Genomic DNA, 27,290 nt, shown 5'->3' on the forward strand with positions numbered 1-27,290 from the left:
TGTATATTATTTTAAGTACATAGAAAAATGTTCAAATAAGGACACATTTCTGAAAGATGTTATAATTCTCACAAAGCTCTAAAAAGTAACTGTACTTAGCCAAATATCTTTTCTGCAAAGCATTTTATGGCAAATGCTCATTTTAAATTTTTTTTTTTTGGGAAAACGTATCTTTAAAAATGCTTACAGTATTTTACAGTTATCTGTTATCATTTTTATTATTGTTGTTGTTGTGGTGGTGACTGCTGTTACAATCATTAGCATAGCAAGACCGATTCGCTATTTTACCTATATTAGCTGTTGCCAGAATATGATTATTTAATAAAATTACGGCGCTTAGCGCGCTCTCTGAAAGCGGCGCTGTGAGACAAGCCCACGCGCGGGGCGGCTGTATTACCCAGAAGGCATCGCGCCGACGCAGCGCGCAGCCGGAGCCGCGGCCTGAGCGACGCTGCTCTCTACACAGGCGGCGCTTCCTCACGCTTGCCGACCGCGTCGCAAACCGGAGCCTTGTGCTGTAGCGCTTCTCCGCCGTCATGCCTCCGAAGAAGCCAGCGCAAACTTCGACCGGCAGCAAGAAAACCCAGGAGAAGAAGAAGGAGAAGATTATCGAGGTGAGGCGCCGTGGCTGTATGGAGCACCGGGACCGGAGCGTGGCCATGCTGCGCCCGCGGCCTAGCCAACGCCGCTCCGTCCCGGCTGCGGTCATCCTATGGACGGGCCTCTTTAACGTTTGGGAGTCAAACGCGTTTCAGTGCCCAGCGAAAGCCAACCGCATGGTCGTATTTAATTCAAATACACGTATTATAAGCGCAGTAACTGGGGATGTGGCAGAGGGTGGCTTGTCTGCCGCGTTTCCCGGTCCTACGTGCCGCGACAGCCTGTCGGGCCGTGATGACCGGCCGAGTCGCAGGACTGCTGACAACCCCAGTATACTCCCCGGCCCACGGCTGTTCCCTCTCCGTCTGCGTTGTCCCGAAAGGCTCCCGTTACTGGCTCAATATCTAATCTATTTTGGCTCAGCGACTATCGTCCTACCTAATCCGTTGACATAAATGCTAACAAACATATAATAATAATAAATCAAATGCAGGTTGTTTTCAATTCTCTTATTAGACTTCCTTATTGCTTTTCCAACATGTTTATTTTTTTACACCGGAACTTGTATGTATTGTTATTTATATTCATGGTGTTTCAATGATTTGAACATCCCTCCTTTAAGGACAAGACATTCGGATTGAAAAACAAGAAGGGGGCGAAGCAGCAGAAGTTCATCAAGACCGTTACACAGCAAGTTAAATATGGACAACAAAATGCACGACAGGTACTGGCAGTGTTTGCCTGTCACGCATAGTTCCACATCTCCTAATCCTCATCCCAGTAAACACCATTAACTCTTTATCTTGTATTATATTGTGTTTTTCTGCAATAGATGTACTCTCCGCTTTCCATTAAAAAGGAGCAGCGTGTGTCAAGGGATAATCCCTGATTCCTGTGGTCATTAACACCTTGATTGACATTACCTCAGATCGCCGCCATCGAAAGTGAGAAGACCAAGAAGACTGACAAAAAGAAGGAGCTGTCTGAGCTGAATGAGCTCTTCAAGCCTGTGGTGGCAGCACAGAAAGTTAGCAAAGGTATCCAGAGCCTCTTGGATACACTCGTATGATTTGTGCTCCGCCATATCTGGCTGCTTTTGTGCCGTGAGAGGTAGACTGGGAACCTCAGTGTCTCTAAGAACCATTTCTCTGCTTCCCCCTGCTTCTTCTCCAATCGCATGCATATATGGGAGCAGGATTTTAGTATAGACACTCCCCAGTTTGCAATGGGGTTACGTTCCCATAAACCTAACGTAAGGCGGAAATGCATTTTAATACAGTACACCTGACCTCACAGACATAGCCTAGCCTACCTTAAACATGCTTGGAACACTTATTTTAGCCTACAGGCAAAAATCATTGACACACAACCTATTTATAAAGGGTTGACTATCTTGTGTAGTTTATTGAATATTCACACCCATTGTGAAGCTGAAATAACATAACGTGGACCATCATGACCCGGGGAGCGTCTCTAATTTGCAGACTCTTTATCAACTAAACCCCCCTAAAAAATGGCACCAAACGAAAAATGCAAATACTAAGTAGACTGGATAAAGTGAAGAAGGAAAAGACATTGAGCTAACCTTTAGTGTTTACTTCTGTTCTTAATATACATTACATGATATACTGTAAGTGATTCATCTGTGTGGGTTTTTATAAGTATTGTAGGGTAAATTTTTATGAAATAATCCTATTACTTGTATGAGAGAACCTGACCGTTTTGCACTGTGCCTGGACAGAAAATGATGTGATGTTGGAATATTGTGGTCTGTCACCACTGCAGTCTTTGTATGTGGTGTTGGGTTTCCCCAAAACTTGACTCGGTCCCTTTCCTGGAAGTCGTGGCCTTGTATCTCCACAAAAGGGTATAATTAAGGTCTGTCTTTGGGATTAAATGTTTAGTTAATGCACTGGCACAGAAGCTAGAATTGAAGCAGATGATCTGTTTGGCCCAGAAAAGTGTTGTTTGTAGTTGGCGGTGATTTCTGTTTGATTGGAACGGTTTTGTGTTACCCCTCTTTAGGGCTCCATGATATCATGTTGTGATATGTGTAATTTCCACAAATAATATTGCGATATTTATAAAAAAAAAATTTAGGTTAAATTACCCGAAAAGAGCTATAGCCAAATAGAACTGATTTTGTCAATTAAATAAGAGGTTATCAGTTAAATAAGATGGTGTTGCCACAGATTGTCAAGACACAAAGCACTGTTGACAACTGCAATGTGATTAATTCAGATGTGCACACTGTGATGACGATGCTGAAATGATATATCATGCAGCCTTGCCTCTCTCCAGCAAAAAAAAACCTGTCCAAAAAGCATAACCCCCCCCCCCCCTCTTTCTAGGTGTGGACCCAAAATCGGTCCTGTGTGCCTTCTTTAAGCAGGGGCAATGCACTAAAGGAGACAAATGCAAATTCTCCCACGATCTGACGCTGGAAAGGAAGTGCGAGAAACGCAGCGTCTACATCGATGGCAGGGATGAAGAGCTTGAAAAAGGTACTCGTCATTTTCTTGCTTGGCCTTTGACGTTCCGAAAGACGAGCTTTGGCATTGAGTTGTCATGTGGGTGACGCAGTAGTATGGACTTTGTGAAACCCGTGTGACAGATAGCATGGACAACTGGGACGAGAAGAAGCTGGAGGAGGTGGTGAACAAGAAGCACGGAGAAGCTGAGAAGAAGAAAGCGAAGACTCAGATCGTAAGCAGCTCTCACCGGGCGCTTCATCCGAGTGGTTTAGGTGGAGCCTGTCTCCTGAAGCCAGGATTCTCTTTCCGTCTCCCTGTAGGTCTGCAAGTACTTCCTCGAGGCCATTGAGAACAGCAAATATGGCTGGTTCTGGGTCTGCCCGGGTGGAGGGGACAGTTGTATGTATCGCCATGCCCTGCCACCTGGTTTTGTACTCAAGAAGGACAAGAAGAAGGAGGAGGCAGAAGAGGAGAAGATTTCTCTGGAGGAACTGATAGAGACTGAGGTAGATTCTGTTTCTATAAGAAGGATGGCACATCTCTCTCTTTAGCATGGACATCTTGGGAAATGGGACAGCCTATAACTTTGGTTGTTGGATGCTTGTGCTGAGGTGTTTCTGCCTATTAAGATTAGGTTTCGGTTCTCCAAGTGCAGCTTGTTTTATAATGTGGGTGGATGTGCTTCTATATAACGTGGGAGGTGTAGTCAGTGATGTTCCTCTGAAGCTGTCTTCTGCTAATGAGATGGTTTGTGCTGCTACTTGTGCATTAATGTACAGCAGATTTCTTAGGCAAGACTGAAATTTTAATATGATTAAGCATAAGTCATAGTACGTATTTCGCTCAGTCTGTCAATTGCGGAGTCTTTGGGTTTGCCTGGAACCTGCGGCCTGAATCGCATTGCGATCTTCTGAATTTGACGGGCCCTTCTAATGTCCACAGCGAGCTGCCTTAGGCCTGAATGTGACCCGCATTACTCTGGAAACGTTCCTGGCTTGGAAAAAGAGAAAAAGGCAAGAGAAGATCATGAAGGCGGAGCAGGACATGGAGAGGAAGAAGGCAGATTTCAAAGCCGGCAGGTCGTTGGGGGTGAGTGAAGCTTTTGATGGTGAACTCTAAACCTAAACAAGCTCAGAAGCACTGTTGTACATCTTGCATAAAAGTTCACTTTTAAGCATCTTTAAACTAAAAAGCTTCTGGCTTTACAGTGACAACTGTGGAAAGCATTTTAATATGTGTAGCAAAGAAGTGATATTATTGTTCTGAGATTGTAAGTTGTGCTTCCTCTTCTGGCCAGATGGCGGCAGCAAAGCTGTAGAGTGTAATGTTACCCATGGAGTTACCCATGGACAGAGACAGGCGTAACTGTATTTCTGACAGTTTCTGTGCCTTGCAGTCCATTTTCATAAAAGTTGCATGTGTCAGTTACGCTGCCAGCTGCCTTTGGCTGTAACCTGCGCTGCGTCTTGTAGGTCAGCGGCAGAGAGGTGTTTGAGTTCCGGCCCGAGCTGGTGAATGACGACGACGAGGAGGCTGACGACACAGGGTATGAGAAGGATGACGACGATGACGATGATGACGACATGGATCAGGAGGTATGCCTATTCATCGGGTGCCGTTTGTCCCGAACGGCGTGGAGCTCATTGTAACATCATTATGTTGTTCTGCCTATTCTCAATTAAACCCCGTGTTTCCCGATTGCTTGAGTTCTGTTCCTGCTTCCCCGGTCCTGGCTGGGCAGATTGTGACGACCCCAAGCTATGCCCCAGCACTAGACTATGCCGTGTGGTCCAATGTTTATTTTTATTACTACTATGTTAATTTGTTCGCAAATTGCACACTTTTAGGTTGTAATATTTGTGCAACTATTGCTTAACTTTTTGGTGAGCAATGGCTACGAAAATTATATAAAGTACAGTGTATTATCTGATATTTTCAATAAAAAAGCACTATCACCAACCAACGATGCTATTGCAGCAAATGCGAGTCTGAGACTGAAGCGTTACCCTTTGTTTCCGCTGAGAGACGTGCCGCATGACTCATCTCCCCATGCGTACAATTTATCTAAAGTCGGCGTTCACGGTTCGACTTCTGAGATTCGGATCGAGTTCTAGGTCATTTTTTTCCGAACTGGTTGGTTTGACTTTTTTTGGCAATTAAATGATGTTAAAATCATTTTTAGCTATTTTGTAAATGTGGATGAAAAGTGCGCAATATACCCTCCTCGCTGAATCATACGACCTCAGCAGAGCTGTAAAGATGAGTTCTGGGTCACTAGTGACCCGAGGCATGTGCACAAGGTTTACATATCAGTACAAGTCTAATTCAGCGTTTGGATAGTCCTATCTAGATGTGTGGTTGGACAGTAATTTTGTTACTGTAACAGTTTCCAGTTCAGTAATATTCCTTATTAATGCTCAAAGGGGAAAATACATATAAAGTGTATTATTTTTGTAGTTTTATATCAGAATGCAGTTGAGATTAATGGCCCTGATTTTATTTGGGGTGCAGCATTCTTTAGATTGGATTAGATTGACTTTATTGATCCCAGAGGGAAATTCTTGTGCGTACAGCAGCAAGTAGGCAGAGACGGACATACATCTAGTGTAAGACTGGTATGGTGCAAATGGAATCCTGGAAAAAAAAAAAGAAAATGTTTTCTCTTGCAGCCTGAAGATGCAGAGCAATGTCAGGACATCGATCTGACCCGGTTTGTTCCCAGAGAAGTGGACAACGATGGAATAACGGTGGCTTCTGCAGACAGGTTTTCATCCAAATCCCAGGTGGCCAAGGAAGCTGATGGTGAGTGTGCTCACAACCTGTTTAAAACTGGGGGGTGATGTAAGACCTGCTCCCGATTCCCCGATCGTACTGACACGTGCCACCCCTTCCTCCAGATGCCAAACTGAGCGAAGCCTCAGGTGGGGCCGAAGAGAATGGCGAGCATGTCGAGGATGCGGCGAGCAGCGAGGCTGAGGACGACGCTGTGCCCGTGGACGAGAACCTGTTTACGGGCGAGGACTTGGATGAGCTGGAGGAGGAGCTCCACACGCTGGACCTGGACGAGTAGGACGGAACCCTCGGACATGGCAATTTCCACCGGACTACGCGAAAGCTCGGGAGGAAAGGGGTTTCACGCTGGCCTGTTCAGGACCTCCACTTCCTTTGGCTCCAGTGACGTCACCGGGCACAACCTGATCAAACGCATATGGATCTTGTAAACTAGCCTCTCTTTTTTTTTTTTTTTTTTTTCCCCCTCAGCCAGCTTGTCATCCATGATCTAAATCCTTATCCTATCGGTTATCAGAGAAATTCTGTCCTCCTCAAAGAACGATTTTAGTTACCGGGTTCATTTTTTGGGTTGATCCGTTGTTAGTTACAGCTTGATTTAAGACCTGAATAAAAATCTGAATGAAACCTTAAGATAAGCATTCCTTTTCTAAATTTTGGTTCTGCGAGGTTGTGGAGGTCCTCGTACCTGCTTCTTAACTGCTCGAAGGTAAATCCTGAGTAGGAGGCATTTGCTGACGCCTGTAAATCTACTTCAGGCAGCTGATTGGTCACTTTACTTGCGTTTGCCCTTCATTGGCCAACATGATCGTGACAGTTGTTTTTGCGGGATAGACGGGACTGCCGTGAACGTCTCGGGGATCGAGTTGACTTGCTACGGAGCCTGAAGGACGAGGCCGCCGAAGTTGTTTAATCATCTCTCTCCGCAGCAAGTTAAGTTTTGATAGGCCGTGCAGAAAACGCGACATGTGCCGAGTGGTTGTCAAAGACGCTGCTGCTCAGGGTCTGACTGAGCAAGTAATTTATATGTGGAATGCGTTTTGTCCTCGTGTAATACGTGATTTTAAACTTTCCTCATCAATATGCCAAGACCAGTTGTAAATAAGTAATTACGTATGAACCAATATGTGTTTGGAGGGAAAAGGATTGAAATAAAGTGTCAGACTGACGAAACGTGTGAAGTACGTGTGTGAGTGCCTACAACATGACTGCTTGGGAGCCTGCTTTTAATTTACAGGGATTTTTTTTTTCTTTCCCTTTCCCCTTGTCAGTGGCATTAATGCCTGAGCTTTCGGTCCATTGGTGATGCATTAAATGTGCAGATTTTCAGTGTTCATCTTGTCCCCTTGCAGTTTGTAATTACCTGTTTAAGGGTGGATCATTACTCCACAGAAACTAACTTGCATTTTGCTGTGCTTTATGGAGTCCTCTGCACTGAAGTTCAAATGCAAGTTTTTTTTTGTTGAACTTGAAAATTGCATTTCGGTGCCTATTCTCAGGGGTATAAACTGCTGATGCATCTGGTTATATCATTAAGACATGAGAAGCTTTCATTACGAGACTTCCCTTAAAGATGACTGTTCCGCTCCTGGATGTTGACACATTTGAACAGTTGCATCTGGCTAAATTGTGCGCATGTGTTATGACTGACAAGAAATACATGGTTACGATGATCTAGTAAGCTGATGTGTGTGTGTGTTTTATTTTGGGGTTCTTGGAGAGGGCAGCAAAACCTCAGGGGAGGGCAATATCTGTTTTTAAATTTCACTGTAGTTTGGCTGAAATGTCTAGCAATTTGGTGATTAAAGATGCTACACCTATGGCAGTGGTTCTCAAAGTCGGTCCTCGGGCCCCACTGCCCTGCTTGTTTTCCTGCTACCCCTGCCCCACACACAAGTCCCAGCTGTCTTTCAGCTTCTGATTACCTGGATCTGGTGTGTTCAGTCAATCAGCAGTGTGTAGGGTGGGGTTAGCTGGAAAACAAGCAGGGCAGTGGGGCCTGAGGACCGAGTTTGGGAACCACTGACCTATGGCAAGAAGAGACCTTTCCAAGAAGGTCTATTTCCTTCCGTCTTGTGTGTCAGTCCTGGTGGTGAGGGGATGCTTTGCAATCTTAGCTTTTCTTTAGCAAACTTTTGTCCAAACGAGTGAAGAAGCTTGGGTGGGTGTTAAGGACCTTAGGTCCTTTATTTTTCTCTGGATCGTGGAGCTTCAAATAAGAGCGATCAGTTGATCATTAGCTGTCTGACCTGGTCAACATCCAGCAACTTCCTCACCTGGCACTAGTGCACGATTTTTTTCCTGGTGGCGAAAAGCAGCTGGTGGCTAATTCAGTTTAGCCAATTGATACTAAATAGGTTTTTTTTCTTAATTCATTTGATATGAAATTTTGTATTCTGTGCATTGAATTTTGTTCACGCACTTCATTGTATAATTCTGTATTTGTTTAACCACACACTTTGTTTTCCATCGCATAAAATATAGCTGAACACATACTGCTAGGTTTGACAACTAGAACCAAAGCACCAAAACTTGCTAATCGAAATACTTTTTTCTGGTTTTTATGAACCTGAAACCTTTTAGGACTGGACTTCTGGCGTTGACGTTTTGCGCAATTAGTTTCTCATCGTGTTGTGAGGAAATTTGAAGCAACCAAGAATCGTCATGCTATCCAGATGCTTAATTATAAACCCACAAACATAAATGAAATCTGAGCCATCTGTGACTTATTAATGAGGAATTCGAGGACCATAATTAGCCCTGTTAATTTTTTTTTCATACATATGCAAACTGATTCTTTTTTTTTGTGAAACGTGGAGGTATCTTTTCCAGGCACCGGGTATTTTACTTGTTACTCCAGTGTTAAAATGTAATGCCGTTGTACAACGGTTCTGGGCGAGTAACGGCTTGCATTCTTGAGTGCGTACTTCATAGCAGCTTTTAGAGGGAGGGAAAAGGCCAAATATGACCGTATAGTATCCCAAGGCACAAGTTATCTATAAATGTCATGTTTAAGGAAACAGAACGCAATGGATGCGCCTGTTAGACCAGCAGAGGCCAACAGTCAAGTAGTTAAATTACTATTTTCCTAACCAGGACAATACGTAACTAATTGTGCTTTTGAATAGTAACACATTAGCACTTGTGAATAATTCATTTCAATACTGAAAAACGGTGACAAAATCGGCCGCCTGTCCTGTAATAGGAAAAATATCCGTCAGATGACTATAATTTTAACGTGTATTGTGTTATGTGAAAGCATTATCCAGAACGTTACTTAGTAGTAGGATTTTAATCGGGGCCAAGCACAATGGCATCGGCAATTTATCTTAACTGTTAATTACAGTAAGTGTTCAGACGGAATGGTTCACAAATATGGTTCAACATAACTTGTGATTAAAAACAACTAAATGTGTAAAACATGGATGTGCATTTTAACAATTTAACAAATCCAAAGAACGACTGCTGTCTATCCTAAATTATAATTTATTTGAAAACGTGTTCAGTGGTCAATTCTGTCCGTATCGGATTTCGCAGAGAAATTAACGTAACGAAACGACCTGTGGATAGACAGTAAGTAACAAACGCAAATAACTGTGGAGCACATTGGCCACTTCTACCAAGTATACTGTTCGTCTTGAGACATTGTGTTTAATCTTTATTCAGTGAAAAAAACTTCGTCGTCTCAGCTCTCTGATGCATGCGTCATCTACTTACATAACATATAGTTCCTTATTGGTCATTGTATAAAAGAAGATAATATAAATATTTAAGATATAAACATAAGACGTATATAATCCTAAGAGAGTATCATCTAGAGATGGACATGAGGCAAAAATACAGTTAAACACATTCTTAGACGGTTACATATTCATATCATTGTGACGTAAAGGGATGTTTACATGAGTCGGAAAAGAATTACTTCGCGGATTCCGCACCTGTCTCATCAGTAATTTCCACTGATTAAATAGATAATAAAAAAAAACTGCGGAAGTGTGTGTCATGTTGGAAGTTCAGGATGCCTCTGTACTTCCTGTAGTTTGCTCGTTTTCTCGCATGAGTTCGGCTGGGGAGGGATCGCGGCGGCGCTAGCGGCTCCGGACGGGCTTTAGCTCTCAGTGAGCCGGTGCGTTCCAGTGGGACTAGCATGGCTGTTTGCTTCTTCTTTGTGGATAAGATACATTACTTTCCGGGACGCTAGTGAAAGCGCCGTGGGACACCAGATGCGTTTGAAGGGGGAGGATATTAACTGTACAAAAGTGGGACTAGTCGTTTTCGGCTGCATCGGCATCTGAAAGACTGTTTTCACCGTCGAGGGCTGCGGCGCCCTGGAAATCATGATGGACAAACGGCGCACGATCTGTTTGCTACTGTCTCTCGTCTTTCCGCACTTTAAAAACAGCCATGCCTTTAATTTAGATATTGAAAAACCATCGGTTTATTCCGGCCCGTTGGGAAGCTATTTCGGCTTCTCTGTGGATTTTTTCAAGCCCAATGACAGACAGTGAGTTTTCACTTTTGTGCGTCCATTCGGACGTTATGCGTTTGTTTAAGCGAAACTTTTAAAGATGTTTCTTAAGGAATGTCGCCCGGTGTTGCTTTACATAAAACAGGGGGATTTTTTTTCAACAAGCTTTTTTTTGTTCTTATTAGTTGTACAGCTGAGTAGGTAAATAAAGTTAAGTTCGCGTAGTAGCATTTTACTCTATGCCGGATCTCACGCTATATCTGAGGCTAGTATCTATAACTGTACTTTTTATTACTTACAGCGTCGTAGTCGTTTTACAAATCTGTGAAAAATAAAGGTTGAAAAAGTACGTCGATCGCAAGTGATAGTGAAGAGTGAATATAGCTGCACTGTCCGAGCTGCTGGTCACTGATGAGAGTAAGGCTTTTCGTCGACTGTAATGTATTTCATTTCCATCCACGTTCAGGTTAAATGTCCTGATAGGCGCGCCGAAAGCCAACGCGTCTGTTTCGGCCGTGCTGGAGAGAGGCGCGGTGTATGACTGCCCCTGGCAATCAAGTGCAAACTGTAAGCAGATACAATTTGATGATACAGGTGAGTTGCTCATCTTATTATTCAACTATATGAACTCTTTATACACGGGATCGCAGCTTGCTCAGCTGTAAGAAAAAAAAACATGCAGATTCTGATGCACGTCGTATTTGTTAGTTTGGATAAAACCGAAGATGTAGCCAAGGGCGGAGGAGAGAGCTTGATATTGAGGGGGACCCAACTTAACTTAAATGCAATTGTCTGTGTTTGGGAGACTGAATGAGGCCAAATTTAATACTGGCGTGTTTCCCCAACCTTGTTATTCCTGGGTTAAGCTCCAGTGCCCTTACATTGTCATTTATACCAATTTGGTACAAAGTGCCTAACAGTAACAGGTGATATTTGTCTATATCTATTTAATCTATTGCATTAAAATCCAGATTTCTGGCACCGAGAAAAAAGTCCCTCTGACTTTGTAAAAGTAGGTATTCTAAAAAATTTGCAGGACACCTCAAAGTCAGTTCCTCTCATGTAAAAGTACTTGACGATAAATAATTCTGATTCTATGGAACAACAGTATTGCGTGTTTTGAATTACTGATAAAAAAATACACTTAAATGTACAAGTCTCTCTGGAGTAGGTCAGGATAAGGATTTTCGAAGTGATAACTGTTGGCAGGGTACTGGCACATAGGTTGATGCAGATTATGGCATGAGTAACAGATCAGGCTAATGTAGTCCTTGATGCTGAGTGATGTTGCAGGTTAAGTATTTGTGTGCTGATGGAGATGTATATGCTAGGACAAAGTCAACAGAAACACCGGCTGAGTGTTATATTTGAGAGCAGTTTGAGGGTGGAGTAATAGCAGTGGCATTAATAATGGAGTTCAGTGCAGAATAATTGTGCCCTACTAAGCCATGGTAATATAATCAGGCCTGAGATGCATCATTATGGAGTCCTGGGCCTGTAAACAGAACCATTCCGCAGCTCAGCCAATAGGCAGAGGTCACATGATCAGCAGAATAATGGCGCTGTTTGCTCAGTTCACAAAACTGCTTCATCAAGTCAGAATGCATCCTCCGCTTAAGCTGGCTGATCTGAATCCTTGAGCACGCTCAGAGGGGTCATTCTGCCAAAACGGAGCTGCGGCTCGTGAAAGGTGATTGTAAATCGTCACTGAATTATCACAGGAGGAGCATTTGGGGGCAATACTGCTGAAATGTTTATGACGGGATGTTATTTTTATGTGTGTTGCGTAGAACTACAGACCGCGTTTTAGTTTATGCAAGAGCAGCTGCAGATGTCGTTTCATGCGGAGTTCAGAGGACTTCAGATGGACAGATTGGAGGGATTTACTGTCTAATCTCACAGTAACAAATGCCCAAATAGGGTCGCATCTCATGGAGCTGGGATTTTCCAATTTTATTTTGCAGCCAAAAGAACGACACTCAAACTCCTCACCTTGGAACTGTCAGCACTTTAAGAAATGTTCGCTTGTAGGCTGATAATGCTCTGATAGGTGAGACCTGAACGAGGGGAGCACCTGTCCCCTGAGATAAAATCCTCTAATCTCATGGGGATTTTCTGCTCTGTAGAGTGGAACAACAATACTTGAAATCATAGTCATAGGCGGGGGGTTTCCGCAGTCAGAGCAGATGAGTGAGTCCTTGAGCAACACAGCAGGTTTTTCTCTGGGAGGGTGTTGAAGGAGGCTCAGAGGATTACTGGTGCACTGCTCCCAGTGGCACTGGGCGTATGTGTACGACACCTCATACGCCCAGTGTGTAAAGGCAGTTGATTGTTTTGTTTTTGTTTTTTTTTTTGCATTATAGTGGAGGCCAGTCATTATCCCTCCTCCCTTCTGGCAGGCGATATAAGACGACATACCATGAGAGGTGCACTTGTGAGATTTTCATGGTGCATGACCCAACTGGATCTTGGAACTTCGCGTACTAAGGTGGACCATTTCTGCAGAAGCCATTTCTCTGCAGATTTTAATGATGCAATTGCACCTCTGTTGTCAGAGCGTAATTACAGCTTTCGTAGCGTTGGGAGCGTTTCCAGATTAAGATGATGAATCTGTAATGCTTGTCATGAGCTCGATATCTTTGGGCAGATGTTCCTTCATTAGCTCTTTGGGCATTACCACAAGTAAACAAGTTGGTGATTCAGAGTCTGTGGCTGATGAGGTAGATGCTCTCTCCTTGGACCAAGCCAATGTGTCAAGCTGTTTGCTATGTGTAGACGTGACAAGGACCGTATTTCCATCAAAGGCCTGCCAGCACTTTTCAAGCTCAAGCAACATACTTCAGAGTTTTTCCCCTCTGGTCTTGAGCCTTTTCCTTTGAAGACACTGTAGGACATGGGTTTGTTGTTTAGTTTTTGTGTGTCTGGCCAATTCCAAAGCATTTCTTCAAGCGGGTTTTAAAACAAATTTAACCCAGCAATAGAAAGGTTTACAGTTTACCAAAGAGAATTTAATGCATGCATTGGCAGCATGCCAGCCCATTTGTCAGGTTTATTTGCGGTTGTGTTTATTGCCAGATGCACTGAAACGTTTCATTATCATGTTTTCTATAGTCAGTGGAATCCCTCTGTAAATGTAGCATATATAAATGTAACAAAACTGCAGTGCTTGCTTTTAGTCCCATAAACAGGCTAGTTACATTTCATTTGGCAAAAAACAGTTTGTGCGTTTCATGTATGTGTTTTCATCCATTGCATTCTACATACTTATGTCATAAAAATAAATATCAGATTAAACGGTTGTATGGATGATTGCTTGTGTTGGTATTTACTCTGTTGGTTCTAGGCCTATAGCTGTGACTTCCCTCTTTCTGTGTAATATATTAAACAGAAATAATTATCAGCTTGTGGTCTTTGTAGTCAATGGCTGGCATTTCTTAACCCGTCCTCTGTACCGTGCCAGGTGAAATGAGCAGGACGGGGGAGCTAAACTTTCCCATCCCAATCTCATGTCTCCTGCAGCCTCATTCCCTCCTGGAAGGTTGCCACGCTCCGTGGATCCGGCAAAACAGGGCTTGTTTTTACGGGCTCCTCGTCGCATCCAGATCAGTCTTCCTAGTCTGCCAGCCTTTGTGTAACCTTGTGGATGTAGAACAAGGAGGACAGGCATGAGGGGAAAGGCTGGAGATTAAAACTGCCGCTCGTTTGTTGAAGCTGTTCCCCCACAGTCTGGTGTAGTAAAGTAAAATATGTGAGGAATTACTGAAATTCGTTTTTGCAAGTTGTACATCACTTTATAAGGCAGTATTTAACAGAGGAGAGAGGGGAAAAAACGTGTTGCTTTGTCAGGGTGAAGCGAAGCGACTTGCTTTTGTTTTTTCCTCAGGGTCTCATTTGCAGTCTGTGGCTGTTATTGTTAGCCCAACGTGGGCTACGTTGTGTATGCCGAGCCAAGAAGCCTTAAAGAACAGCCCATTGAGGCCTTGATGTGGACTCTCCTATTGTGCTTAGAATCACCGCAAAAAAATATAGGGGGTGTTTCTTGTCCTTGTTTTGCAACTTGAAGTCATTTAATTAATTCTAAAATTGGCTTTCGTTCTTGTGTTTTATTAACTTTAATTGCATTTAAATATTGCCACAGCAATATTTAGCTACATACTAGTCAGCCATGTTATTTTTGGAAGCACTAGTTTAATTTATTTTGATAATTACTAAGGTTTGGTGTGGGAAGAGCTTGCTCATTTTTTCCAGGCAGAAGCATGTGTGTGTGAGAGAGTTGAGTTGTTTGTTCCACTGCGTTTGTTTCAAGGTAGGTTTCCAGCTACTTTTTGCATCTGTCTGTTCGACAGATGCAGCCACTTGTATGTGTTGGTATGCGTGGCAGACTTCCTGTTCGCAAGGAGAAAACGTACCTTTGAACAACCCGCACAGACACTGCCCTGTCCTACAGTCCCACAGAAATTACATTGACCGTAATGAGACCTGACATTACATGAACATAGATTTAAAATTACAAAGGCAATGGGCGTCATAACATGCCCAGACAAACAACAAATACTACACATCTGTCCCTGGGAGACGGTTGTCATCTCCTGCCTCGTTGCCACACTTCTTGTCACCAGAGATAAAATACCCAAAGCTTCCTCAGCGCCTGTGGCAGCACATAAGGCTGCCACCCTCCTTAGCCTCAGCGGCACTCGCTACCCCGATGATCTGTGCGACTCCACCTGCCGCGTTCCTCCATGCAGTCACCTGCAGCGAGAATGCCACCGTCTGCCAGTCTATTGTAGACATCTGCTTGGGCCTTCTGGTATCTCTCAGCATGCTCCTGAACAGCACGGGCTGTTTCAGCACAGATCAGGGTAGCCAAATAAATGGTTTTGACGCTTATTCTCTTGTGGATGTCTGAGCTTCGGGATGAACGGGGGGAGACCAGGAGGTTCCTTGCACAGTGCTGTAATGCAGATTTGACACCGATAACCAGTCTGTGCGACTTGAGTCGGCAGCGTGTGAATCGTACCCCAGCACAGTGCTTCAGAACTGACGTATTGCAACAAACGCAAGGAATGTAGTGAAACGATTTATGAACATATAGGCTTGGGTGATATTAAAGTAATATGGCATACTACCGTGGTAATTTGAAATCCTTATGACAAAATTACCTGGAGAATTACCCCCCCCCCCCCCCCCCATATTTCAAAATGCCAGACTAGTGTTGCTTTTGAAAATACCGTATACCTCAGCATAGTGTCCGGCCAGTATGAACAATTGGGTGCTTTTACATTTCCTCGTACAGCTGCTCCCCATAACTCTTACATCACCAACAACAACGACGCTTCCTCTACTCTTCCTTGGTTGACTTGGTTGAATTTAGTGCTACCAGCTACAGGAACTACCTATTCAGTTTCCTTGCACTTGCTCAGTCGAAGTGCACAGATGCACGTGATATCTGTTGGAGAAAAAAATTTGGGCTATACGGGCAGAATCCCCATATGACGAAATTTACATCCCCTCATCCTGTTCCCGAGTGAAAGCCCATGGGGAAAATATAAGTATGAATTGGCCTTAAGCCTTGCGATTTTGCGGTATACTTCCTCATGGCGTTTCCGCAAGAGCCTAATTAGATTTGTTGTATTAAATGACTCTTGCTACCTTCTCTCAAAAGGCTGGCATTGCAAAGATTGCCGGTAGCTTTTGGGCTACTTTTGAGTTCTGGTTTAATTAATTTCCACACAGCTGACATCTAAGTAGTGTGTAGTTGATACTGATTCATTAAAAAAATGCCTGGATCTGCCCCGTTTCTGATCTTTGTCAGCTTTGAACGTCACTGGTTTGTACGATTGCCAGCCCCACTGTTGGCTGTTTTTGTCATTCCTGGGGTTAAATCAGTTGACAGCCTCTTTCCTAGGGTTGACTTGATGGTCTGACCTACCTGGTCCCTCTCAGACAATATGGGACCCTGTGCACTTTATTTACAATCAGCAGTTTCCAAAATTTCACAATAAGTTGAATCAAAGTTCAAATGTGCCCAATTGCAAAGAATGAAACTTGAAACCTTGTTGGATTCTGCCTCTGCTTGTTCTGAGAGTGTGCACCAAACACACCTGAACAGTACAGAAAATGAATCCTCCAGCCCCCCCTGCTTCCCACGGTCCTCAGATGTGCACCTGCCACACTAGGGTGGTCCAAAAATGTAATGGGGGGGGGGGGGGGGGTTCTTCTCCATTAGAGAAACGTTGCTGTCATTTATTATCAGTATAAGTTGATATTTCGGTATGCTCAATTCAAGTAAAATGAGAACGCATAAGTGAATTAAATCGAGCATTTATCGCATTATCTGGGTTGGTAGGTGATCAGTCATAAGTGGTTTTTATCTATTGACTGGAAATGTAAAATATACCCACATTAAATTATACTGCTTGTTCTTTTATTACCATGCAACTTTTACTTATGAAAAGCTAATAAGGGCTTAGTTTTTAACTATTTACTTACTTTTACCCCAAAATTTACTTTATTTAATTGAATATAATTTCAAAAAATTTCATTGCATCTGCCATTTTGAATTGAGTTGTTTTTGTCTGCTATATATTATTAAATATCTTACACTTATTACTGTCCTCTGCAAGAAATGTGTCACAGGTAACTACACAGTACACATTAAGTACATTTTTAGTTAGGTATGTCATCAATTTTAGGAAATATACAGCAAAGTTGCTTTTAAACGGTGCATGGATGACCAAATACTTACAGCTTGCATGTTAACCATATTATGTATTAGTCATTTGTCAACACTGGTAAGGTGGCTCAGTGCCCAAGTAGTGAAGAAGCACCGAAACTGCTCTCCTGACTGAAATTAGTCCACAGTTTTGCTGTAGCAGCCACCAGTGACGTTAACTGAGAACTGTTACGCTACCGTACACGGGGGGTCTGGAACCTCTAGGTGTAAGGCAGGGAACAACCCAGGATGGGGCGCCAACCCATCGCAGGGCGCACTCACACACCATCCGCTCACACATGCACACCTATGCACAATTTGGTGACTCCAGTCAACCTTAGCATGTTTTTCGACTTGGGGGAGTACCCAGGAAAAGCTCCACGATGACATGGGGAGAATATGCGACCTCCACATACATGGGGGGCTGACAGAACCCAGATCCCAAAGTTGTAAGATGGCAATGTTAACCACCGTGCCGCCCCTATATCTCCTTTATTATTTCAAGAATTATTGTAATACGCAGACGGAATGGAAAAACCTCAATCGAAAAGGAAAAAAGCAAATATAAAGAATTGCTGCACAAAACCACAACGTGATATGTGAAATTTCTGAGGTCAAAATAAAAAAAAAAAAAAAAAAAACAAACGGAGATGAAATTACCCGAAACAAACTAGTCAAATAGAACTTTTCTAGCAATTCGGTGTGTGAGATGTTAACAGACGCAAAGCAGTGCCGATAAATGCTATGGAATTATTGTGCATGCGCGTAATATCATGCAGGGCTGATTTAAAGCCAGATATCTAACATCACTTTCCCTGAGAGTGGGAGCACATTTCTCGATTTGGTACAATTTTTTAAAATAACAAGCGTACTGTTTTGATTGGCAGTCTTTGTATTGTATAAGATTCATTTTGAAGAATCTGAGTAATTGAATAATCAAAGAGTGCAAAAACTGCAGCTGTTAACAGCACCTGGAAGTCGGTCTGATCTGTTGTCTTGAAGTTAATTCAGCAGGTTAGCTGTGAACATGCACCATTTGTGCACAACTTTTGTTCTTTTATTAATCCATTTGTTGCACAATAAGCCCATTGGTTTATTGCTTGTTGTAGCTGGAAAAGTAAATATTTATTAGTCCATTTGCTGTGGAACTGGCGATTTTTACAATCAACTTTTGTCTTTTAGGCTTAGAGGAACATTAAGTAATCTGGGCTGACAAGGTTCACAAAGAAAGCTAGCTTACCAGTTGCTGCAGTCTGCAAAGTGGAGACCCGTTTGGGGGGGGGGGGGGGTGGAATCTTGTTGCAGCCAATCACACCTGTGATTGGCAGTAGTGATATTAATTTAAATGATATGTACCTTGTTTTATCTATCATATTACAAAAGTCCTTGAAATACTAGCAGCTTCTTGCAGGCCGTAGAAGGTTTCAAAGGGGGTGCTAGTTGACTCGGCCTGCAGTACGCTTTCCCATATTTGGTCTGTGACAAAATCCAAATTGTCCTGCTGGATGTATCCATCTGAAAAACAAATACTTTAGTTGACTTTGTGGCAGGGGTGGGTTTGTGGTTTTTGTTTTGTTTTTTTTTTTTGGGGAGGGGGGGGGCTCCACTCAAGAAGTCATTCCCCAGGTGTTTCAAACACTAAATCAATAGCTAGCAAGGAGAGTCGTATCATCACAAGCTAGCTGCCAAGTGTGTAACATGCTACCTCACCATCTCCTGCATTAGGAATGTCTTTTTTTTTAATTTACTGTAGGGACTCTGTGGCCAACAGGGGCCAAACCTTGGGGGCCCAATCAAGTGCACAGTTTGAATGGCAAACCCTGCCACTGGACGCCGGTGGTCTATCCTTAACTGAGGCATTTATGTGCCTGAGATACCAGCTGACTCTCTCATCTCATCTGTCAGCTGAAAAATGATGCTTGCTGAATTTACACCTAAACGCTGCTGTCATCGTCGTAGTTGGCTCAGTTGTTACAGACTTCAAGGAAGGTTGGTTTACCTGCGGTGGGTCACTGGTATGTGAGAATGACTGATATATTTTGAAATGATTTGGTTGTCTGATGTCAGGCTTGTGCTGAAAAGCACAGTACCAGCACCAGAAACCTTTCAATCTGGTGTGTGCGTGGGGGTAGTGTTGGGGGGGGGGGGGTGCTGCGTGTGCTTCTGTTCTGGCAAGGTACACCTGTCCCACTCTCCACTGTCTGCTGAGGTAGTGTCATCTGCACCAAGTGAGATGTCCCTCAAAATCTTGGAGGGGGAATGGCCACTCGCTGCAATATGACCTCTCTGCGTGAGACCCAAGCACCCATGGCTGACCATAGACCACTAATATGTTCACATCACTATAACTGTGGCCAGCAGATCTGCTGACAAAGCTCACCCTGTGCAACACTCACACAGCAGTTGAAACAATACTGCTTTGAATTGTTCTAGTCCCAAGTATAAGACGTTTTACTCAGCTTAAATCTCCTTCATCCGGTTAATACCATATTTCGGAGTCTGACTGCACTGAAGGGCGTTACATTTGGTTGTGTTATATATGGCCTTTTCAATATTTGTATAGTCTGGATTCATGTGACTCACTGTTTCTAAATCAATATCATTTATCTCAGCCCTGATAAGTTGGTTTTGAATGTTGATTACCAGGAAGTTAGACTCAGCATTCCTCAACCGTGTCATGTTACATACACAAAAAAAATCCCCATGTTTTGAGCAAAGACTTCCACTTCCAGTCTTGATCTGATTTGAGGATCTGGGATTTTTTCTGAGCACTGTGAGTCAGGCTGTAAGTCCCACATCAGTGGAATGGCTCACAAAGGGAGCCTCTGAACCTTGTTTTGTGTCGTAGGATCGGCTCTTCACGGTAGCCATCCTTGTGCCTGAGTGTATGATTTACAGTATAGTAAACCTTGTGGAGGATGCAGAGTGGCTGATTTTAGTTGTAATGCCCTATTGCGATCTTGTTTTGGTTTGCTAATCTTGCCTGTTGCCTGGATGTCCTTAAAATATAAAAGACAAAGCCTTCCTTGTCTACTTCCTCAGCCATAATCCTCACTGCTTTACTTATTTTTAGCAAATAACTTCCCCTTTTAATAATGAAGCTTTATTTTAGAAATGCAAGGTCTTTTTTATGAGATTTCCTACCTATGAAAACGCAACTCATTGGCAGAAAGGAAATAACCTTCCTATAACTTCATAATTATATTTGTGGGAATTATAGCATAACATAGTACTGGCTTTCAAAGTAACCATATATTCACACAATAGTCATAATTTAGCTTTAATGGTGGTGGCCATGAAGTATTAATTTGTGGACCTTTTACAATGATCTGTGTTTTGACCAAAAATATGCTGTCATTCTTATGTGAGAAATACTAGTAATTAATGGAAGCTGGTACCATAAACTGTACTGGTTCACATTTTAGAGAGGAGATTAATGTCACATTCGCTGCCTTTTTCTGGACGGGGGAGGAACCTTTAATAATCGGCCGCATTGTGAGGTGATTTGAGTCAGATGTTCCAGTCAGTGACATGGATGTGACTTAGACGGCCCTTGCCCTATAAAAACACCAGACCTCGGAGGCTGTTGTTCGCAACAGAGGTTTGTGAAAGAAAGAGTTAAATCCTGAACAAAAGAGAGTTTGGATAAAGAAAGTTTGCTGATGCCCATGTAGTTAGAAAAGGTTGCAGAACCATTTATAATGAAGACTTAATTAATCCAGTCATAATTAAGTCCCATTGTTACAGAAGTGCAGTTTATTTAATAGAGATGGACGGATCTGATATTCGGATCGGTATCAGTGCCGATCCAGACCTTTTTTACGAATCGGGTATCGGCCATAGGTCCGAAACTTACTTAAAGTTTTGTCTCTAAAAAGATAGCTCCGATTTCCTGTTAAATCTGTTTGTACAATCAATCGCACAACAGCTCTTTCCCATTTTAGATGTGTTTTTGCGACATTTAGGCCGCTAGTCACTTTTTGCCACTCGGTGGGTGTGAGCGCGGTGACGGCCGCCAGCTGTGACGTCACGCGCATACGCTTTGCAGTGCGAGGAGCGTAAGAACGTCAGATAAGAGGACGACCGTCTGGAAGTATTTTACCCGTTTAAGAGCAATTAGTGGCGCGGCTATTTACAATCTTTGCAAAAACAAAGTTTTGAGAGGTAGAGAAGTATCGTTTAGTGGAAATTCCCACGAAACAAAGCACACACAATTGTGCGAGACGACATTAGTAATATGAAAAAAGTAATGGATGGCTGGGGAGTCGCTAGCCTGGGCTGTTCTGCGCCATCACTATTTCTTGTTATATACCAGTGGCTCCTATTGCAGCGAACTGTAAGTGATGCGGTTGCCAGTGGGAGAGAAATTGTGGGGCATTTTAACCATTAACCTTTTGCGTATACTGTACTCGCTTGGAAAATACTAAAACTGCACATGCCTCAAAAACACTTAAAACAAGATATACAAACGAGGTGGAAGAATACGTTATGCGTGTTTCTAGTAGTTAAAAATTAAAGTTTTTACTTTAATTACTAGTTTGAAATATTTACATCTAAAGTATATATATTTACTATATTAAAGTAAAAAGAACTCTTGTATCGGAAACTATTCTTTTTGGCAGTTGTGTAACGGAATCGCATTGGAACTGAAAAAATGTGGGTCGACCCATCCCTGGTATTTAAGCAAGAGAATGACTACAGCTGCATGTTGGACAGTATTCCTGGAGTGCAATAAAAGTAGAGCATGTTGCGGAAATAAAATGTTTCTTGGTTAAAGTGAAACCCTTCGTTTCAGCTAAAGATCTCAGCCTTGAATCATTGGTGTTTTGAGGATATTATGGATTGTAGCTGCCCTGTAGTCTCAAGACCAGCAAATTTTGCAGGAGAAGGTCAGAGAATCACCTATGATCTGAAGCTTAACAGCAAATGGGTCATTCTGCATGACAGTGATGCAGGTCTTCAATGGAATAGCTGCATTTTGAAGAAATGCTGGGGAATGGCTGAATCAGATCCTTGGTGACTGTGATGAAATTTTGGAGGGTGACCTCGCCAAACAGGACAGTCCGAAGTGTCAGAGCTGAAACAGTTCCGCAAGTGAGCTGAAAGATCTCCAGTGTGCATAATCGTTAAATTGATGCAGGAAATATCTGATTTCTTGATTACGGCAGTGCCAGAAATTCAATTAGAAAATGCAATGGGTCTCATACTTTTTGTCAAAGTTAGGAAATGGACGCCATGGAAATGGACGCCATGGAAATGGACGCATGCATATAATTCTGACATTAGTATTTCAACACTTTTCTTTGTGAACTTTTTTTCACACCACTGTGTGCCGTGGCAGAAGCTGTGACATCATCCTGTACTGACTGGAGGGTTCTTGAATTTTCCGTGTGCTTCTTGTTTGAATGGTTCTGTAAAACACGTTGGACCAAAGCACACTGCATTTGCAGCTGTTGTCCTCTGTAAGACTGCAACATGTATGGCTGTCTTTTTTTTAACATCATGAAATATATAGTTATTTGAAGTCTCAAGGCTGTTTATTTTGAAATTGCTCATGACGAAACGGTCCTGATGTTCCCGTAAACAGCCCCAGAATGCCGTCTTGCCAAAGAAGACACATTTTATCTCTAAACATGCAGTCGCATTTATCTCAGTGATTCTCTGCATATTTGTACAAATGTGTTAGAGGTAGTTCTGGTTTTCAACTACCGGAATGAGTTTGGAGGGGGCATTTGGGGAACAACTTCCTTAGATGATATTGGTTTCATTCCTCTGCAGATGACCGGAAGAATGCGGACGGAGTTCAGATGGAGTTTAAGTCTAACCAGTGGTTTGGGGCCACAGTGAGATCAGAAGGAGACCATATTCTGGTGAGTCCCGCCTAGCAGCCTCCTCTAAATAATGGATTACAGCCAAGTTTGTCAGCGCTGTCCCTTCTTCACAGCCAAGCACTCAGTGCTGTGTGTCCCCTCCTAGGCTTGTGCACCTCTTTACCAGTGGAGCACCCTGGGACTTTCAGAGAGAGAACCTGTTGGAACTTGCTTTCTAAAGAAGGGTGGGAAAACGGTGGAGTACTCCCCTTGTCGATCAGGTAAATGAAACGATCTGATGACAATAGTGGAGAACCCCCCCCCCCCCCAACAATGGTTGCATGTTCCCCGATTGATGAGTTATGTGGAACTGCCTCTTGGAAAGTGGTATGTCAGTGACTGCTGTTTTCTTGACCATTTTATCAGTTGAGGGTATGTGAGCGTATCATGAAGCAGGACCCACAGAGGCGGATTGCATCTTGCCCGCTGTAGTATACGCAGCAGTCACTGAGAGATGGGTTCGATGGGATGGCTTGAGATAATGAATACTTGGTTTGTGTTTGACAGCAGACTCATTGGGGCGGAGCCTCTTGGGCTGTTCGTCCCCTTCCTGCTCCTCTGTTCTCAGTGACTTCTGAACGAATTCCGCCTTGGTGTGATTGAGGCTGTGATGCTGACGGTGGGCTTTAATCATCTTAAAGCATCACACTCATCCTTCTCCATATGTGTCTGATTTCAGCACTGAAAACTCCAGAAGGTCAAGGCTTCTGTCAAGCAGGATTCAGTATTGACTTTCTGAAAGTAAGATTTTATATTTTCTCTCAATTTTTTTAATTCCAGCCAATTTCTTTTCGTTAATTTTTATCTTGTCAGCCTGTTGAAATAAAAAGTAAATGTGACAGTATTTTCATGTCTTCTCTCTCTTCCTTTCTAGCAGAATAACAGAGTAGTGGTTGGAGGTCCTGGCAGCTTTTATTGGCAAGGTAATATATATGTCTATTTGCGCAGAGTGAATGAGTCAGATTTTTAATGATTTTCTTGGGAAATATGCTTCAGAGGCATGACTAGAAGTGTGTTGCCTCAGTGGTCAGGTGACCGTTTGGGCTAAACATACTGTCATCTTGAATGCACTGCAGAGAGACACGAGGGTACAGAGGTCTTTGTTTATGGTCCTAAGCTGGCACAAGCATAAAATGGTATAAACAGAAATTCTGGAAAATAGCGGTAAGCACTTCAGTTCGTTAAGCTGACACAGCCGTGTGAGGGAAGGAACCGAAGAGCTCACCGCAGGGGTGGAAAATTACCCTAAATGACAAGCTTTCCAAAATGCAGTCATGTGGTCCTGAGGTTGGCAGGGGGCCAAGCCAGGCCCCGGCCATAACCTAGACGAGTGTGCGCTGACCTTGACACCTCAGAGGAGAAAGTTCTCCGTACAGCCCCTGCTCTTTATGCCGCAGTCCTCCTCCGCACTGGCCGATTGGCCAGCCTTTCTCCACATGTTATGGGTGTTTTCCCCAGCAGATTCCAGCTGACGTTCCTGATTCCCGTTTCCTGTTTGACGGTCCCGGCCTGGGAGTGGCTTTCTGCAGCCTGATTTCATACAGCGTGGCTCGGCTGCCTCTCCGGCCGTTATGAGTCGCTTGAGGGTTTTCGGTTTTGCGTGCGGAGGATTGGCTGGGAGCCACAGAAACCCGCCTTGTATCCGACCCTAGGGAGCTGAATTAGGATAATTTCAAGAGCCTCCTTGTGACGGGGGGGGGGGGGGGGGGGCTGAAAATTTTGGAACATGATTGAATTGGTGTACATTGGAGGCCCAAAATGATTTCCTTTCATGGGGCCCAAAATCTCTAGCCAGCGCCCCTGTGCGATTTGCAGCCCCCTTTTCTCCTCTTGTACAGCTGGGTTCAAAAGGACTTCCCTGCTTCAGCCGTCTCATGATGGGGGCCGTTCTTTCTTAGCTTTTAGCGCTAACCACGCTTCCCTGTCTGCGCTGCAGCCTTTTGACCAGAGGCAGCTAATACCCCTGTTAGATTTCAGCCAGACTTTCATTCTGAATGAATCTCGGTCAGTGAGCCATGACTCCAGGAATATTTGTGAGTGGGTGGGCTGTGTGGCACGCTGGGATAAACGCTGTGGCTCTGATCTGAATGGATGGAGTGGTGGCTCCGAGGCTGGGGGTCTGTGCCAGTAACTGCCCGAGGGAAATTCTACTCCATTGGGTCCTTCAGCAAGGCCCTTAACCTGCAATTGCTTTGTCCTGGGTATGATGTTAATCTACATCCAGCCCTATAAAGAGGTCCTCTAACTTACTGGGGAAAACTTGGGGGTTGGTGGCAGGATTGGCACTCCAGCCATCGGGAAAAAAAAGTCACACTGGTCCATTTGGACTTGTGTGGTGCTGAGGCATCACCCGCCACGTGGCTGCACTCAGGTTCTCGGCCCTGAGGTGGTTTGTCATGTGGTTGGTGTGCCAAAGCTCTGTAATCAGTGCATAGTCCTCACCTCCACCTCTCCCCTCTCTGATCAGAAGGTCAGCAGTTCAGATCTCAGGGTTGGCGGATTGATGTCTCTATCAGCCCCCTGAGAAAGTCCCATAACCCCCCAGTCGCTCTAGGAACTGTCAGATCTTTTACATCACTTTGGCTCAAAGCATCTGGTAAATAAAAAAACAAATATGTTGCAAGTTGGGAGTCATTTCATGTAGCCGCTTAATGTTTTTCCTCAGCATCTCCCATGTAGCTTATTGTCGGACCTTCTTGTTGTGGAGCTCAGAAATTACATATCTCTTGATAATTACTAACATGTTTTTGCCTTTGACACTTTAAATTTGCTGTTTTCAGTTACTCAGGGACTCCAAAAAGACTTTAGTGAATTATCGTCAGTGTAAGCAGTTGATTAATTTTCCTTTTGACTAACCACAATATAATTATCACCAGGAACTTAAATCATCATGTGCTACAGTGACTGCGTGTTGAGTTTTGTTCTTTTGCCTATGTGTATTTTTTTTTTATCCTTTTTTTTCCTTCCAAATTTGTAATTTATCTTCCCCAGGGCAACTGATCTCTGATAACATCTCTGAGATCATCAGCAGGTATAATAGCAAAGAGTTCTTTACGCTCTACAGCGAGCAGCTATCGACAAAGCCTGCCAGCGCCCAGTATGACGACAGCTATTTGGGTAAGTGCCCTTCACATCTGGTCACATCTGCCCTGGACGGCTTGGCATCCTGTGTCTCCGTTTTCTGGTCATTTGGCACCCGGATCATTTGTTTTCCCCAGACAAGCCTGGCTTTGTTCTCACCCCAGTTGTTGCTCTTCAGCATCTTGCCATTTTCTGTCCTCTGGAATCAGTCCTTTCCCTCTGTTTAAATCCCAGGTTACTCCGTGACCGTCGGTGACCTTAATAACGACGGCGATGATGGTGAGCTTTTGGCTACCTTGCTTACGTGTGCGTAGCGTGTATCCTGTGCCTCCACACGCAAGACACGGTTCCAGCGTGTGTTTTAACTAGAACCATCGTGGCTTTAACATGTAAGGTGGTGCAGTATTTATTAATGCTTTTTGATTCAAATGCCCTGTTTTTAATGCACTAAACTTCGTAAACACCAGAGCCTCCTTCAAGTAATGGCATCTAAAGGCACTCAGATGCTGACTTTGCCATTTACATAATCAAGCAAGAGGCTGTTATGATTCCTTGGGTTTATTTTGCCCTGGATGCTGATGAGACGAACCCAGAAACCTAAACACACTTTGTCCCCCCCCCCTCCCCCCCCCCCCCCCCCCCCCCGCTACAGACTATGTCACAGGAGTCCCTAGAGGAGAAAAGGCTCTTGGCTATGTAAGGAATTCACACTCTAAATAAAAATAACGTAAAATTTGAGAGGTAACGTGTCTCCAGTCAGCAGGATGTTCTCACAGCGTTTTCTCTGTGTTCTCCCAGGTCAACGTTTTCAATGGGAGGAGCATGGAATCTATGGCTAACTTCACAGGAATGCAGGTCAGCTGTCCTCCTCCTTCACACGCCTTTTTGGGACTTTTCAAAGTTTTGTCTGACTTTGTTTTCATGCTGACGAGTGCGCGAGAACGGGAAACGGCGGCAGGGAATATTGTGAAATCATGCCACCGTTATAGCATGTCACAGACGGTTCCGGTGGCCTGGACCTGCTTGTAGCTTGTTACCGTTTTGTGTCTGGTACAAGAATTTGTGTGCTGGGCCCATTTCCACATCTGGAAAGTATTGTCGGGCCTCCCTGCAGAAGTATTCCCCAGCTAGCTGGGGGTGGAGGCAGGCAGAAGTGCAGAGTCAGCCTCCCGGTTCAGGGCACGGCGTGCTGGGTGGGGGAGGGTGGGGGCGGGCTGTAGGTCGGAGCAGCCTGTTATCTGATTGGCTCAGACGCAGCTATGCAAATCCAGCATGAGGATGTAGTGTGCCTCCAC

The 27,290-nt window shown here is 43.7% G+C and overlaps 2 protein-coding genes across 4 annotated transcripts in view; both read left to right on the top strand.

Annotated features, from left to right (window-relative positions):
- The first annotated feature begins 376 nt into the window (after nucleotides 1–376).
- On the top strand, nucleotides 377–7,198 carry zc3h15 (zinc finger CCCH-type containing 15). The gene is made up of 10 exons (XM_048978048.1): nucleotides 377–614; nucleotides 1,223–1,324; nucleotides 1,529–1,637; nucleotides 2,952–3,104; nucleotides 3,215–3,306; nucleotides 3,395–3,580; nucleotides 4,017–4,163; nucleotides 4,547–4,669; nucleotides 5,744–5,876; nucleotides 5,972–7,198. The coding sequence occupies exons 1-10, from the start codon at nucleotides 537–539 to the stop codon at nucleotides 6,142–6,144; spliced, it is 1,296 nt and encodes a 431-aa protein (XP_048834005.1). The 5' UTR covers nucleotides 377–536; the 3' UTR covers nucleotides 6,145–7,198.
- A 2,597-nt stretch (nucleotides 7,199–9,795) lies between these two features.
- Nucleotides 9,796–27,290, top strand: part of itgav (integrin, alpha V) — a 29,562-nt gene continuing 12,067 nt past the window's right edge. Inside the window, exons 1-10 of one of the 3 annotated variants that reach the window (XM_048978046.1) lie at nucleotides 9,796–10,368; nucleotides 10,799–10,926; nucleotides 22,823–22,914; nucleotides 23,021–23,135; nucleotides 23,594–23,655; nucleotides 23,792–23,837; nucleotides 25,906–26,031; nucleotides 26,230–26,274; nucleotides 26,648–26,691; nucleotides 26,794–26,850. In XM_048978046.1, coding sequence (XP_048834003.1) covers nucleotides 10,202–10,368; nucleotides 10,799–10,926; nucleotides 22,823–22,914; nucleotides 23,021–23,135; nucleotides 23,594–23,655; nucleotides 23,792–23,837; nucleotides 25,906–26,031; nucleotides 26,230–26,274; nucleotides 26,648–26,691; nucleotides 26,794–26,850 — 882 coding nt within the window. In that variant the 5' untranslated portion in view covers nucleotides 9,796–10,201. Of the gene's footprint in view, nucleotides 10,369–10,798; nucleotides 10,927–21,120; nucleotides 21,381–22,822; nucleotides 22,915–23,020; nucleotides 23,136–23,593; nucleotides 23,656–23,788; nucleotides 23,838–25,905; nucleotides 26,032–26,229; nucleotides 26,275–26,647; nucleotides 26,692–26,793; nucleotides 26,851–27,290 lie in introns of those variants that run through there. The other 2 variants (XM_048978045.1, XM_048978047.1) reach the window with 2 other exon arrangements.

Source organism: Brienomyrus brachyistius, chromosome 16 (genome assembly GCF_023856365.1).
Source record: "Brienomyrus brachyistius isolate T26 chromosome 16, BBRACH_0.4, whole genome shotgun sequence".
NCBI classification, from domain to species: Eukaryota; Metazoa; Chordata; class Actinopteri; order Osteoglossiformes; family Mormyridae; genus Brienomyrus; species Brienomyrus brachyistius.